We start from the raw sequence: 16078 nt of genomic DNA, 5'->3' as shown, positions 1-16078 counted from the left end.
CTTAAGTGCTGGCTGACTTTCATACCCCAAACTCTTCCAGATTAGTCATTAATATTTCTATAATGTCATTTGACTGCTGAGATGAGGCAGTGCCAGTGAAATGCCTTGATTCCTGAGGGCAGAGATGAAGGGAGGTCACCATGGGATTTTGGAGATGAGGGGACACAGCGGATCTGAGGAGTGGCGGCGCTCTTTAAGGGGCGCATCAAAGTGCAAAATGTCACTCTCTCCTGCCAGGTTCATCTCATGCTAGGAATGTGTTAGAGAACAGCGTTCTGTCATTACGCCAGCCTGACTAACAGAGGGATGTGGTGTTTGGTGCCGTGCTAGTCGAAATGCAGGAGAGATAGCAGATGGATGTTTAAAGCCCTGAGGGTGTTTAACTTTGATGTAGATCACAGTGAGTCCTGGGGTGACACCCAACCGGCTGCCCCATGCAGAACAATGCAGCATGGGTAGGACACAGCAAAAGTACATGCGTTTCACCTCTGTACGGAGCTCTGCCAGTTTCTTGTCCATGCTGGTGCGAGCTCCCAGCTCGTCCTCCAGATCTTCCGACATGCGGCCCAGCTCATCTTGATGCACCTCCTTCAAAAAATTCAGCTGCAAAAGAAACAGTGTCATTTAAGTTCATCTCTGAAATTATGATCTTAAGTAAAGCTTCCCCTTGCTTTGTCGGATAATTTGTCGGTTATAAGACTATGTCTTCCTCATTATAAGACTATGTCTTCCTCTTCCTCATTATAAGACTCTGTCTTCCTCTTATAAGACTATGTCTTCCTCATGCTCCTATTCAGCATTGAATGTTATTATTTTGTTGTTGATGTGATTATTATTGTGTCTGTAATAACATCATGACTGAATAAAGAACTTGAACTTGAACTTGATAATATCTAGGTACTCAAATAAAGTACACAGCCTAACTACACCAAACTATGCAGTGCTCTGAAGATGTCATTGGTATTCAAAAAAAATTTACATTCTGATTGTGAAGGAGTCTGGTTTTTAAACTCATTTCACATTTGATGAAACTCTGTGAAACTGCACTCATTTAACACGACTTGTACTGACATTCTGTTGGCAATACGGTCTAGCACATTTGCCATTAAGCGAGAGGGACGCTATGGTCAAAGTCTGATCGTTCTACAGCGTCTCGCGCTCGGCATACTGTGACTCAAACGCAGTGATTAACATTCGCAGCAGGTCGTGAGCTCACACAACTGGGCTGGGGACAGGCAGCTCATCTATTAAAATACTGAGTGTAGCGTGCACACTCTTCCTTCTCATCATCTCATGGTATTCATGCACATCCTTACGGGGTTGAGGTTATTAAAAAGAGAAGCACATCTCTTCCTACTCATCACCTCTCCACTATATGCCTGTGACGAGTCTAGGTGTATGATGAAGAATCAGTCCCTTATTCTCCCTATGGAAGGCTTGTATTGAGAGTGAAAGTTTCCCTGGGCCCAATCAGTGTGTCTGTCTTTCATAAAATTGCCTGACTGAAAGACATCGTAAGCAGCAGTCTAATCATTCATGAACAATGCCAGACCGTCTCGTTCATGGGTAACAACTGCCCCCTGGTGGTATTCTTATGTACAATATCAGTCAAAGTTTGGATACAATTATTCAAATATAAAAAAAATATATGCAGTTATAGTATAATATAATATGTATAATAGTACTTATACAAACATCATTTTGTGTTATACTATAAAATATCAAGTTTAACACGTATCATTTTTGCTTATATAAAATATACAAGTTGGGTCTACATTATGAATTTACTAAAAAAATAAAGTGTAGGAAAAGCAGCCAAAATGTTGCCAGCGTACATGTGAGCTCCTTAAAAAAAGCATCCCAAGTGGATACACCTTATGTTTTTATTTACTTATTTTTTTGTATTAAATAGTTTATTTTATACTTTTCATGACTTTGTTATTCTTTTCCACATTTTAGAATAAAATGAAGAACAAGTAGGTGTGTCCAACTTTTTGACTGTGTCCACTTTTTTATTATGAATTTGAAGCAGGAATGACTATGCATGGAGGATCCGTGACTTGTAAGGAAGAATATGATATCTGAAAGTCAGAAGGTGAAGTGCAGGCGTTTTGATGAACAGGCCTTGCATTCTTCCTATTGATTAGAGCTCTCACTATAAATTGCAGAAAATTGGAGAAAAGGCCAAGGATTTCTTGCTCTTTTAACACGAAAGTGCTGGAGATCAGTTCCTCATGAGAATATTTTATTTGTTATTTGTAAATCAAATACAATCCACAAATAAGAAAGACAGCATTGAAGCCAGAATACTAATGTTCACAATTAAGGCTCAGCAATTTATGTCTTGACTTGATGCCCGTAAAGCAAAAGTAAATTGCTTAAAATACCAATACCAATCAATGAAGCCAACTAAACTAAATGCTCCACAGCTGCTACAAAACTATTTGGCTTTTGATAGTGACCTATTGTTGCTGAAGAATAACTGTCATAATACACTACATGCAGTAGAGTTGGGGCGATCTAGCCAAAGAAAAAAATATATAATTTTTTTCCACCCAACCTTTTGACAATATTAAATGTATATCTCAATATTTATGCAACTGCACTGAAGTGGCTTTTTTTCAATCAAAGAAAAATCACTTCAACCTAACAGTCACTGTTGATCAGTAGATTCATGGTATTAATGCACAGTATAAATCTAGTTAAAAGTAATCTAGACATTTTTCCACACTATTTGTCATTAAATGCAATACGCTTGACTTTATATCACCAGCAAAATAATTGCAAACATATGAAGAATATTCTACATATCATTCATCCCTAATATGCACACCAGTTGAAGTGTTAAAAAAAGTGTTATGTTGCTTATGTTCCTCACCTGTTTTACAGCCTCTTGTTTGCTCTTGTTCAGTTCTTCATATTTGAGTTTCCATTGGCTCAGCTCTGCCTCCAGCTTCTCAATGTTCTTAATGAGTGTGTGTTTATCTCTGAGAGAGAGAGAGACAGAGACATGATAGCTTGACATGCACAGCACAGGCCAGATCATCAACATCATCATGACAGGGTGAAGGCAAATCTAAATAGATTGTTCTTAAAACATCTGGTCTTCTGAGATGCCTCCAGTAGGTGAATTTTAAAGTCAACATAGATATATCCTTCACCAGTCTATGATGAGTGCAATTCAGTGGTTAGTTGAAATAAATGTTATTATAAGTTATCCTTGGCAGTAAAGGATATATGTTAACCCTGTAATTGTTATGAGAAGCTCCATGATTCGAAAGGCCTTTGATTTCATTTGTTGAGTTCTGGTCTGTTGGCATGCATTGTTGCCACCTGGACAATGATCACTTACTCTCTTTCTTTCAGCAGGACTTTCTGGGACTCATCCAGGCGTAGCTGGAGAACATTGAGCTTGCTGGAGTCCTCCTCCAGGGAAGCCAGATCCTCCCACAGCAGTCTGCTCCGGTCCTGCCGACTGAGAGCTGAGCGCAAGCTACTGGCACTGCGAACGTCCCATGAGTCTGGAGCCTCTGACTTCGCCCTGAGAAGAGCCTCCAATAACTCCACCTCCTGAGAGACGAAAGAAAGAAAGAAAGAAAGAAAGAAAGAAAGAAAGAAAGAAAGAAAGAAAGAAAGAAAGAAAGAAAGAAAGAAAGAAAGAAAGAAAGAAAGAAAGAAAGAAAGAAAGAAAGAAAGAAAGGGTTGCAGCTGTTCAAAAGATGCCAAAATGGAGAGGTTGCATGACATGCCCTAATCCTCAAAAAACAAGAAAATAAAAAGTAGAACCCAGAAATCAAGTTATCTTACAAACAGGGATAATTAAGTTAAAGTTCTTATAGAAAGTTTTAAGTTTACTTTTGTACAATAAACAATTCTGAATCTGATACTGCCAATCAATGTCCAAAGTAAAACCTGGGTTGTGAAGCAAAACCATCTGAGAACCGCTGTCTAAGTCAATGTTTCAAGACAATGAAAACAAATTGAAAACATAAACAACAAAAAAACAAAGACTTTCAAGCTTTAGTTTTGTCCTTATTAAACCAAACCACATAAGAGTAGTTTTCTCTGTCATCCACATAACAAATATCACATTGCACCTTTCCTTTATTTCCTTTGTGCATGGATGCAATTCACAAGCTCTTTGGAGGAGTAATAAAAAACGGCTTTACAGTTCAGTGCACCATCCTTTCTCTTTCCTTCCTACACACAGTAGGGATTACATATCAAAGACATGGGCCCCAGGATACAGACATGAGACACTAAACATGCTGCCAACTTCCTACGATCCCAGAAAGGCCACAGTTCAGTAATCACACTAAAAGTGCAATGACAACTCCCTACCACCAGGGGGAACCAAACGCATACAAATAGAGATCATTGAGTTCCACATGTGGAAGCACTCAGCATGCCTGTGTGGAAACAGATCAGGAAATGGGATGGTATCAAACAATCCAGTGAGAATCAGACTAAGCTAACTAGTATTTGTTTACTTAGCTAATATTGAATGAGGGTGCCTGATCCTACTTCAGAAAAGGCCCATGTCTCTGTGCTGAACAATAAAAAAAAGAAGAAGCAAAAACAGTTTTGTACTCAGCAGGTAATTGTCACCGTTTACAGGAATCAGAGAGACTCTCGGGCTATCTAGGCTACCCCCTGTTGATATCTGTGCAGAAATATACATCCATCATGCTCGAAACTCTGAAGGTCAATTTGACACTAGTGACATTTATTTTTCCGTCCCTCTCTCTGCTGGTGCGTCGTCTTTGCAAGCCAAAAAAATAGGTGAACATTTGTTTGAGGGGTAATTCTTTTGAAAGATTAGTTAAAAACACTAAGGAAATAACGGACATGCTCAAACGAGTCTAGAAATGAAAAAGGGGTTTCTGGGTAGTGGGAAATGGTGCGGTACCCCTGGCTGTGGCCCCATGGGGGTTGTGCTGGTTCTAATAATAGGACAAAAAAAATGAAACCAGCACACAAGCAAAAAGCACAGAGTCAGGTAAAGAAATCACAGGGAGGTGCACTGAACCAGGTCTGTGGCTGACCCATTTACAATTGTCTACCTGTACTGAGTTAACAGCCTTGGTAATTGGAGCATCTGGGTTTAAATTGTTTTATTCAAATTTTTTCTCAAGTATTATTCTGGTATACAACTGATTTGACATATGTGTGCTTTCTGACAAGCGCTTTTGGTGTGCACTGCCTTCATTTGACATCAGAGTTTGGTTCGTTTGGATGACGTTCCTTCCAAACTCGGGTGCGCACCCACAAACCGTATAAGAATCCCCTTATAAAGGTGATATGGCATACAGTTCCTGTGAACTTAAGTATGGTTCTCTGCGGTTTTGGTTAGTGCACAAATCTTCCTGCAACCGAATAACTTAAATTGCTTTTTTCTACCTAGTGCTTTGTTCCTCTGAGAAAAAGAAAACACCCCTGCATTCTGTTTCGATCTATGTAGTTGAATTTGAGTGTCCAGCTGGGGTCTGGTGGGGTCAACCCACCAACTAATCCTTTTTGAAAATATTTAGCTTTACATCTTTCCAACTGAGGAACACTCACCTTCTGCCTGTCTAGTTTGTCAGTGCCTACATCTCTCACAGGTTCCTGCTCTGGAGAGCCTGGCCCATCTCTCACGCTCTCCTCGTCCTGGTTGTCATGCTTGATTTCTGGTTCCCTTGGCTGGTTGGAGTGTGTGGAGGCAGTTGAGGAGTTGGATGCTGGTGCAGTGGAAGCGTTCTCTGGGGAGTTCTGTTCAGCTCGGACCCTTTGGGCTTCCAGACGCAGTTGTTCATTTTCCGCCGCCAGTTCCTGGCGCTCCCGTCGTGCCCCTGTCAGCTCTTTGGTAAGGGCGTCCAGACGCTGTCTCAACTGCCTAACCTCATCCCGTGCCCTGTTGCGTTCGGCCCGCACCTTACTCCACTTCTCCCTCCAGTTGGCCGTACAGTCCGACCACCAGCGCATTGTCTTCTCCATCTGAGCTGCTCGTGCCCGAGCCTCCTCCAACTCACGCAGGCGCAGCTCCTCGCGGCTCTCCCAGTCCCCAGCGCCATCACAGCCCAGCCCTGGAGACAGCAGCAGAGGAGGGCTTGAACTGGGTGTTCCCCCTGACGGGCTGGGCGTGTGGGTCAGGCTGTCCGGGGAGCGCACCCGATCCGGGCCCAGGCCCAGGCCGCACAACAAGCCTACCCCAGACTTGGCGGCCTCTGTCATGTGGGGGCTAGGTGTGTGGTTCATCACTGAGCCAATGATGAGTCCAGGGATAGAGAAGATAGTGGTCAGGAAGATCTAATCAGGAAGCCATGATCCACATCAACATGGTGGTTTTCTGTGAAGCAAGAGCAAGATGAGTTAAGAAGAGTAAACAGATCCTTCAAAATAAAAACTCTCTTTAAAGAATTCTTAGAAATATACTAATGTTTAATTATTCATAGAGTTTTTCAAAACCATAATACCATTTTCAAGAGAAGCTGACATTTTTTATCTCATGAAGAAGAAAAAAAATGATAGAAGTGGTCTGTTCAAGTCGTTGTACATAAGAATTGCAATGTTAATGTAATTTTGAATAAAATTACAGATAGGACAAAAAATGAGCGCTATAATTTGCTCTGAAAAGCAGTGTACATATACATTCAGTAGGTGACAAAGATATACAGGGGCAGAGAGAGCAAAACGAGAGAAAAATAACTCTCTCTGTCAACATGTCATTGCAACAGGGCCAATAACATTAATATTGTTGAACAATCCAGACCACACCATGACAACCAAGTGCAGCTTTAATTTACAAGTGTTCTCCCTTTCACACACTCCCACACACAGAGCTGTATTTACTTAGAGTACAGGCAGGGTAACAAAGAAGGAGGTTCCAGGTCAAAAGCCTTCTGCCAGAGCAGCCAGCATCTCTCATCGGCCATGAGAAAAGAGTTACAGCCCTATAGCAAAGGGGAGTAGGAACTTGTGTTTGTGTATGTAAAAAGTGTGAGGCTTTGGTGAACAAGGCTTAGATTTATTATATTTTTAAAAACAGACCTCTTTCTGACCTATAAAACAACTGAGCATGTCATCTGTCTGAGCCAAAAAGAAAATTCTAGTAAAACATCATAATTTAGGTACATTCACAGTTATACACAGACATGTTATACACTTATTAACTCACTTATCTTAGGTTATTTTTTCAGTGGAACAAACAAACAAACAAACAAACAAACATTATGGGTATATTACTGCACCTAAAATGGAAGTCTATGAAATTGTGGAAGCAAAATTGTCAAGCGAAATATGATGGACTGAAGGGTCATTTCGTGTCAACTCAACCAGAGGGTTTTTCTGGTGAAAGAAATACGTAATTTAAGAAGAAAGCCAAAATATTAAATGTCATGGATGTATATTTACTGAGTAATCCACTCAAAATGTCAATTTTCACCTGAGATTTAGTGCCAAATTACAGGGGGTAAAAATGAGTTTAGAAAGATGACGCATCATTATTTTATTTTGACAGAGATTTGGTAGGTCATTTTTGTGGGTTAATTTTTCCTCCTTCGGGTATTGCTAATATCCTTGTGCAAAAGTTACATAGTTTCTTGACTTTATATGTTCATGACAGGATAAAAAAAAAAAAAACTTTGCATAGACAAATATCAGTAAATGATTTTAGGCTATCTCTGTAGTCAAATGTTAACATGTATAATGTTTAAGTCTTGAGCCTATACTCATTTTAACATTTATTCTGGTGCATTAACATTTATTCTACCCCCATAGATTTCCAATGCAAGACCACTAAACTGTGGCACTAAAAAAACACTCATATGCCACTATTCAAACCCTAAGGAAGTTTACGGGTGGGGCCTGTGGCTTTGGGAACTGCCGACTTGTGCATTATACTATATTGGGGCAAGAAACAGAGGCATAGGCTCCTCATAAAACACTACTCATACAAAAGCCCCCTTTTTATTAGCTCAGCTGGAAAAAAAAAGTGAAGACTATTAGGTTTGCTGCAAGCCGGGAGGGTGCACAAGGGTTTTGGTGACAAAGAACAGCTACCGATGCCACTGTGGGTCAAGGGTACAATGAATCAGTCTCCTGGATCAACATATCACCACAGGCTACATAGTTTAGTCTATATGTCACTGGGTGTCTCTTTTGTGAGCTACAGCTGATAAGTTGGAAGCAAAGCAGTTGTCATGCCAATAAGCTCCTGCAAGGATTTGGAAGAGCAACAAAAAGCAACAGAACACCACAAGTAAGAAAACGAGAATGAGGCAGAAAATTAATTAGCTCCAGAGGCTTTCACAGGAGATCCTAATTAAGACTGATGATGCAATCTGAGCAGCATCTCCAACAGAAACATGAGCAGGATGGAGAGACGAGTGGATGAAGAGAAAGAGGTGAGGAAAGAGCGAGAGAAGGGGAAAATGTGTAACTGGACCCGCTGCTATACTGCTGACAGCTAGAAGAAAGAGCAGTTGATATCAAAGGAAGAGCAAAGACTTGCTTAAAAAAAAAGAAAAAAAAGACAAGATTTGGTTGAAGTTTCAGGCTTGCACTAGTACATTCAAGCACTAGGACAAATTGAGAAGCACTTGCCTACTACAAAAAATAGATCATATTTAATGCAAAACTACAAAGTCAGGGGTTAATTATGAACTGCATTAGAGGATTAAATAGTTTCCCTCCTGCCACAACTATTTTCCCAAAACACTGTTCCTAGTGTATACCCTCAACAGGAAATCCCTCAAAAGTCACAGATTTGCTGCCATCGGTTTGATTCACCATTGGGACCAAGCTGACTCACCCATTTCAGGTCATATTTCACTGTCAAGGAAACATCTGGAAGCTCACAGTACCCTTTACCAAACCAGAATGAGGCTGACAGGCATAATGGAGTGTATACAAATGCTAGTTAAGTTCAAGCACGAAGAAATTGATTTGAATCTTTGCCACGTTAAATGGGCAAAAAAGAAGTAAACACTTAAGACAAAAGATGATCTTTGAGAGAGAAAAGCAAAAAATGAGGGAAAAGCCATTTGGAGGGAAATTAGCCCCATTATGCTTGGCATTTCATATGCAGTTGCATAGCTTTTTATTTTTTCAACTGGGTGTCAGTAATAGACTTCTGTTCAAGAGAAATTCCTTAACATCTCACACAGTTTTGCTTTTCAGGTAAACTGATCTTTAGAAACTGATGTTTAGATATTTTAACTAGACAAGACAAAGATACTGATTAAGAAAAAGTTTTTTTGCAGTGTTACATCCTTTTATAAACAGATATTCATGACATTCTGCATTCTTCACAGTCTGCATCATCAGTTTTCATGGGTTTCTGGGAAGTATCACATGCCTGACTGGATGGCAGTATGCACAGAATATGTAAATTATATGCAGAAGATGTTTTGCATAAAACTATTGTTGTTAAGTTTCATTTATGGTCATTTTGGAGAAGATGGTTGAAGCTTGTGCGTATACTATATGAGATTTATAACAAAGCAGACTCTAGACACGTATGGTCTAATAAATCAAATCCTGTGCATGTAAAGAAAAAAAAAATCAGTTTGTGTGTACACATACTTGTAGGATGAAATCTATGCAAAGTTTTATAAATGAGGCCCCAGAACACTCATTATTATTACATCACAGAAAATTCACAAGAACATTTTAAACAACGGAGACCACACACCACACCACTGAGCAACATCTCATCTGTCCAAACTCGGCAAGCAATGAATTACAAATCTGAAGAGTTCTTCAACGCAGGACGTAAATAAAGCCCCTGTGTAAAACGCTATCCATTTGTGTTTTCCCCAGTGGATCTGTAGGAGTCAGAGGAACTCGAAGACAAACTGAGACACAGTGTAACTCACAGGAGCCAGGGAAAGTGAAAACCGATCTGATGGCTGCAGTCCACTTTACTTCAATGCCCTACTGTCACCGTCACCTCCTGACATAAAGCTAGGAGTACAATCTTTTGTTCCCTGGTTCATCAGCTATGCTTGTCAAGGTATAGCCTCAGGAGATATCTTCCATTAGGACGGAGTAAAGTGTTAAAAGACACTCAGGGCAGGAAGTGAGTAATGTTGCAGAGATCTTATTTGTTTCTGCAGAGAACATACATAGAAACATGTGAACCTGAACCAAAAAAGTCGATTGAAATGTTCTGAAATATAAGAGAAGGGGGTATTATGAGGACAGCATCCGTTAACATAAATTTCAGAGTTTTAAGACTGAAAGCACACCTTGGCTGTAACCTGTGATCCTTGTGGTTTTCAGAAGAATTTGCCCCTAAAGGAAGAGGAAGTTTGTCTGTTTGTAGCGCTGCAAGCGCATGTGGTCTCCGACCGCAGACTGTGAAAGTGACAACAATCATTTTGTGTTCCACATTAGAGCAGATGATCTTGATAAAAGATCTTCCGCTGTCTCGGTTGAAAGCGTTCTTGCCAAGTGTAAATAAGCAAGTCTTAAAAACGGCTTATCTTCACAGCTAAAGTAAGCTTGCTGAAAAGCTACAGACAGCCAAACTGTTTCGATATTGTAAACAGATGGTAAACGCATACGATATACCATATAGATAGCATAATGAGTTCAAATAAAGTGGAGAAGAGAGGATAGAAGGATAAAATATACTCTTTAAGAGGAACAGTCAAACTGATTCTTTAGGGCATATGCATTATGTAGTATTTTAAGTCATAGTACGCTTTTAATATTCTGGTTTAATAAAAGAACCTAACTTGAGACCAAATAGTCAGCCAGCCGGGGCTGCCGTTTACTTTCATCACCAAACCACTGGACGTAACCCATACCGCAAGCAGAAATACTCATAATACTGGAAGAAAAAGAAAAACGGAGGCATCCATTCACTGCAACGTCATTTCTCTGCTCTGCTCTCTAACTTTTTAACTGAGTTTAACTCGAACATTTAGTGATTCAGTAAGGCAGCACAATAAATGTCCTGTAAAATCAAAAGAAACCCATTATTTTCTCAACACAAGTTTACAGAGAAATGAAAGAAAGTGTAAACAGGTTTAGCTTTCTTTCTCAAGCTTGTCATTATCTCACACTGTGACACAGCTGATTAAATTCGAATGATTCACGCACCAGAAACTGGTAGACAAGCCAAAAATGTCACACAGTAAAAACAGTAACGACTATAGCCACTCCAGGCATGTCTGCGGTCGAGACTGAGCTGGTGCATGGGCATCTACTTTATCTACATAACCCATGCACAGATTGACTGGGCCTGCATGTCACAATCAATATCAGTAAAATGTCATAAAATAAGTCTATACTGCTGATCAAACAGTGCATTAATTGAGAATAATTGCTTTTCAATCAGTGTTTAATCAATTCTACACCCAATCTTGAAATGAATATTCAAATGTTCATATGGTGTGACTTTTCTTCAGGATTAGAGCTGCATGATTCTGGATGTTTTTTGTTTCAAATAGAGATCACGATCCTCCTACGATTCTAAACAGACAACTAAATAAAATAACACGATTTACTAGAGGTTCTGACAAAATATTAATTGCTGCAGTCTATTTAAAAATGTTTGATTAAATTAGAATGATTTTTTTTTTTATTGGTTTGAATTAATGAATGATTTAATGACTCACTCATAATGTAAATGCTTCACTTGTTTCATTACTGGATGAATCAGCGTTTTGGAATGAATCTCTTGAATCGATTCAATGACAAAAATATTTTTTAAGTCACTTGTCGCTACATACTGGACTGGTGTAACAATGTAATAGATACAATCGTTATTTGAAGCAGGATCTATTCCATTTTGACCGCTAATGTAGAAATCAGTGTTTATCTGAAAAATACACTTATATATTAGACAAACTTAGACATATCCGAATCGTTGTCATTTAGAAATGAGATTGTGTGGGTGTCTGAATCGAGATCACAATCTTGTAACGATTAATTGTGCAGCTCTAGGATATAGGTTTCTGTTTACATAAAAAACAAAGAATCAAAAATAAAATAAAAATGTATTCATGTTAGAAGTTTAAAATGTGAACACATTTTGCAGCAACAATACACACACACACACACACACACACACACACACACACACACACACACACACACACACACACACACACACACACACACACACACACACACACACACACACACACACACACACACACACACACACACACACACACACACACACACACACACACACACACACTACTATGCATGAAATCTGCAGGTCATGCATAATATTGGGGTCACCTGTGGTTAATACATTTTGTCTGAGAAATGGGTAACATATGGTGTCTCCATATTTTACATCTGGAATGGAAAATTACTTGGACACCTTTCTAGTGAAACAAATTTCGAGGGCATCAACAGGTGAACATTGAGTTTTTCCTCTTTTTTTGTTATTATTATTATTAATATTATTATTATGTTAAGTCCAATAAAAAAATATTAACGAAAAAATTAAAAATCAACCATTTTAAATGCAACAAGTGAATTTAGGCATCACAACATTAATATAACCTACAGTATGAAAAAAAAAGGATATTCATTTTGAGATTTTCTACAGGTTTCTAAGTAAACTGCACAACTGAATATCAAATTAGATGAATAAATAATCACCCACATGCACAATACCAAAACAGTCCTGACATTCATAGGAAGAATTACAACAGATGGGACAGATGTCAATTCACTGACTTGGTGGGACATCAGGAAAAGGTTCATTTGGGGGTCAGCCAAGCCTGTCACATACTTACAGGGGCCTCTTGTGAAAATAATCACTAGTAACATGATCAAAGTTAGTATCCCAAGAGGAATTTAATGGATCAGGGAGTTAGAAGGTCTTACATATAGAGTAGCATGTAATAGAGAGAATTAGGAAATAAAAGCAGCCAAATAGAGGGAGAGAGAAAGGGAGAACTGGTGATATGTCAGAGGGGAGTGCTCATTTAAGGGGTGTTAAGCATTAAGATGTTAATCTCTTCATCATCTCATTCAACGAGGCATGAAACGACAATAACAAACACTCAAAATCCTGCATGAGCAGATTATGAGTTTGAGGTCAGGTCTGCAACCATGTATCAACCAGAACAAGATTTCAGTCATGCAAAACACTGAACAAGTGAGTTGAATGAGCTATAAGGAAGAAGGTTGTATTGGAAGCCCATTTCTGCCTCAGAGTAAAATGGTAATTGCGAACTTCTATATCTCATATTGTGACAATATGCAGCGTGACTATTGAAATAGCGACTTCTCAAATCTCATAATGTGACTTTACTCGTTGAAACTTTCTCTCTCAATTACCTTCTTTATTGTTTTGAAACAGACTTCCAAAACAGGCTTTCCAAAAGAAATGGTAAGACATTAAAATGGGAAGGAAAAACAGGAAGCAAAAGTAGGACAAAGACAGAAGGTGATGAAAAGTCAAGAGAGAAGCAGCAACAGGACACATACCATGCATAAAGGTAAGAAATACTGACGAGACAAGACAGGATTACGCCTGAACTTGTGATTTCACAGTATGATTACAACACAGTCAATCCTGTGGAGAGGGCATAGGCCTATAGAGCATACATACATCACCATATTTGTCAATTTATCAGTTAAAGCACAAAAATCTATGAAGTGCAAACAGTCCTTTTCCTGTACACAAGTCTCTCCTTTTTCAAATTAATCAGACTTCTGCCTTTCATTAAATAAGAAAATGAAACAATCACTGTGCAAACTGCCCTGGGGGAGTCCATGAAAAATGACACAATCATTCACTTCAGTGGGATTAATGAAGGGAGATGTAGTATTTGTAGTAGATGTAGTATACAGCAGAAAAATGACTGAAATCCTCCAACTAGCACAGGATTTTACACAACCAGTTACTGCACAATGGCTTTTCCTCATCCTTACAGCAGGGGGCGATGTGAGGACAAAGCTGCAGAGTAGTCCATAATAATGAAAGAATATTTAACATGACTACCTTTAACTAGCAAACTTCCCGCACTTCCTCTCAGGGGAATCCCCACCGCCACTTTGAAATGTGTTCAACGTCGTCAAGTGGACGAGGGAAGTTTATTTGGACAGACCCTCAACCCCTCGATTCTGACCAAGGGAGCAAGTATACTCAACATGTACACTTCAGACAGATCCATAGACCACAATGCAACATGATTGTGACGTCACAGCAAGTCGTGCTAAATTTACCCCCACCCCACACAAATCTAGTGTGTGATATTGGGAGTTATTTTGAAATTTAACTGCATTTAATACTTGTAGCTACCTTAAGCTGACTGTTTTTAACACAGTTATAGTTTATTGTACTGTTATCCTTTTCGTTTCTGTTTTTATTGTTAATATAAGTATATTGATATTAGGGGTGTAACGATACATGTCACGATTCGATAAATATCATGATACATTATTATTGAGATACTCCAAGACATATGGTAAAATGTTAACAAAAAAATGTACTGTTGATTAAAATGCTAAATTTGGGATTACATTGGGGGTGGAAATGAATAGGCTTGGACTTGGTGCTGGTAACCCAATGCATTGGTGACACCAGAATAAAAATATTCATGATTATGAAGCTGAAAATACAGAATTATTTTAGACGAAAATGCTTGCACTCTGTCACTGACTAGATACATTTAAAATAATGTAGGCCACTTTTTACTGGTAACATAAAACATTTAGCATATCAGGACCCACAGATATCCCCACATTGCATTATTATACATTATATTCAACATTATATATAGCAGTTTAATGTAGTACTGACACTAAAACTTTGTAAACTTGAATTTTTTTCCCCTCACACATAATTTTCATTTTGGGTGAACTACATAATACAGATTGTCACTATCCATGATACATATTGTTGTTGCATTTTTGTATTGCGATATATTGTGTTTAATATTAATATAAATATTAATTATACACCCCTAATTAATGTATTCATAATTAATATTTGTTTATGTTTTTAAAAAATTACAGCCCAAGCATATACAGGTCTATAGAATGGTGCATAAAACAAATTCAGGTGTTCCATTTAAACACATTTCAAGGATTCCGCCAGTAGTGGGCACTTGTGCAACATAAGCAATGACGCACATCCGAGTGAACGAGACTAAAGGAAGTTAGCGAGGGGAGGACATAAAAAATTGGATTTAAACGCACCCCAAATCTCTTTTATCTTATGCCACTTGTGTACCCTAAGGAAGCGTTTGCCTGGAGAGGAATCAACGATAAAGCTAATGAAGTGGGATGATAATGGCGGAGGGATTTAATATGCTCACAACTACGATGACTATGAGATCACTTCAATAACTGTTGTTTAAGGAAACATAAACTAACAAGGCGTAACTGTGTTTCCTACACACTTTGTCTTGGGTTGCACATAATGTCTAAGAAAGAATATGAGACCACAACAGGGTCAAATGATATTATGCTCCATTTTTGACTGCTGATTTATTGGGGGGACATTAAAAGTGAAATTCAATACACCATTTCTCTGAGGAGAAATCACTTTATCATCTTGAAAAATATATATATATTAATTATTAAGTTGTGGACACATAATACAGTACTTTTTTCTTGATGGTTGCACCACATGACATTTTAGATTCATTTAATCAAAACTTCATGAAAATTGTTTTTTCCAAAAACCAAACGGAAACAACAAAGACGGCATTACTAGGAACATGAAACATGGATATGTGTTTTAATTTAGATTTTAAAGGATTTTTCATGTTCTTGATCATGGACGCTCAAATTTCTCACTGACTGACCTAGTATTCTATACAATAAGTAGACCTGGGCTAATATAAAATGATTCTGTCTTTCTGAAACTAAGCGATCTGGCTGAACCTCACATAGTGTGGTTTGTCCTCAGGGTTCAATGTCCACCATTAAAACTAATCCATCATTCTGAACATCCACCAACATGACAGAACAAACTAACGCCGCTCTCCCCGTATCCTCAGCTTGGCCAACATATGGTTTATCAGGAGACTACAATGTAAAGGTGCATGTGTGTAATGTAGCCTATATCCTTTGACAAACTAATGTATTGTTAATGATACCCAACAGTCCCCGCACA

At 38.7% G+C, this 16078-nt stretch overlaps 1 protein-coding gene across 3 annotated transcripts in view; it reads right to left on the bottom strand.

The window, feature by feature from the left end:
• ccdc102a (coiled-coil domain containing 102A) overlaps positions 1 to 16078 on the bottom strand; it is a 58510-nt gene that overhangs the window by 25675 nt on the left and 16757 nt on the right. For all 3 annotated transcript variants that reach the window (XM_084107796.1, XM_084107798.1, XM_084107797.1), the window contains 4 exons: positions 5563 to 6328; positions 3353 to 3570; positions 2879 to 2987; positions 487 to 603 (listed from right to left, as the gene is read on the bottom strand). In XM_084107796.1, coding sequence (XP_083963922.1) covers positions 487 to 603; positions 2879 to 2987; positions 3353 to 3570; positions 5563 to 6237 — 1119 coding nt within the window. In that variant the 5' untranslated portion in view covers positions 6238 to 6328. The remainder of the gene's footprint in view (positions 1 to 486; positions 604 to 2878; positions 2988 to 3352; positions 3571 to 5562; positions 6329 to 16078) is intronic.

This window comes from Abramis brama (assembly GCF_963993115.1).
Source record: "Abramis brama genome assembly, chromosome: 3".
Taxonomy (NCBI): Eukaryota; Metazoa; Chordata; class Actinopteri; order Cypriniformes; family Leuciscidae; genus Abramis; species Abramis brama.
The sequence above is the reverse complement of the archived record's forward strand: the minus strand, read 5'-3'. Positions and strand labels throughout refer to the sequence as shown.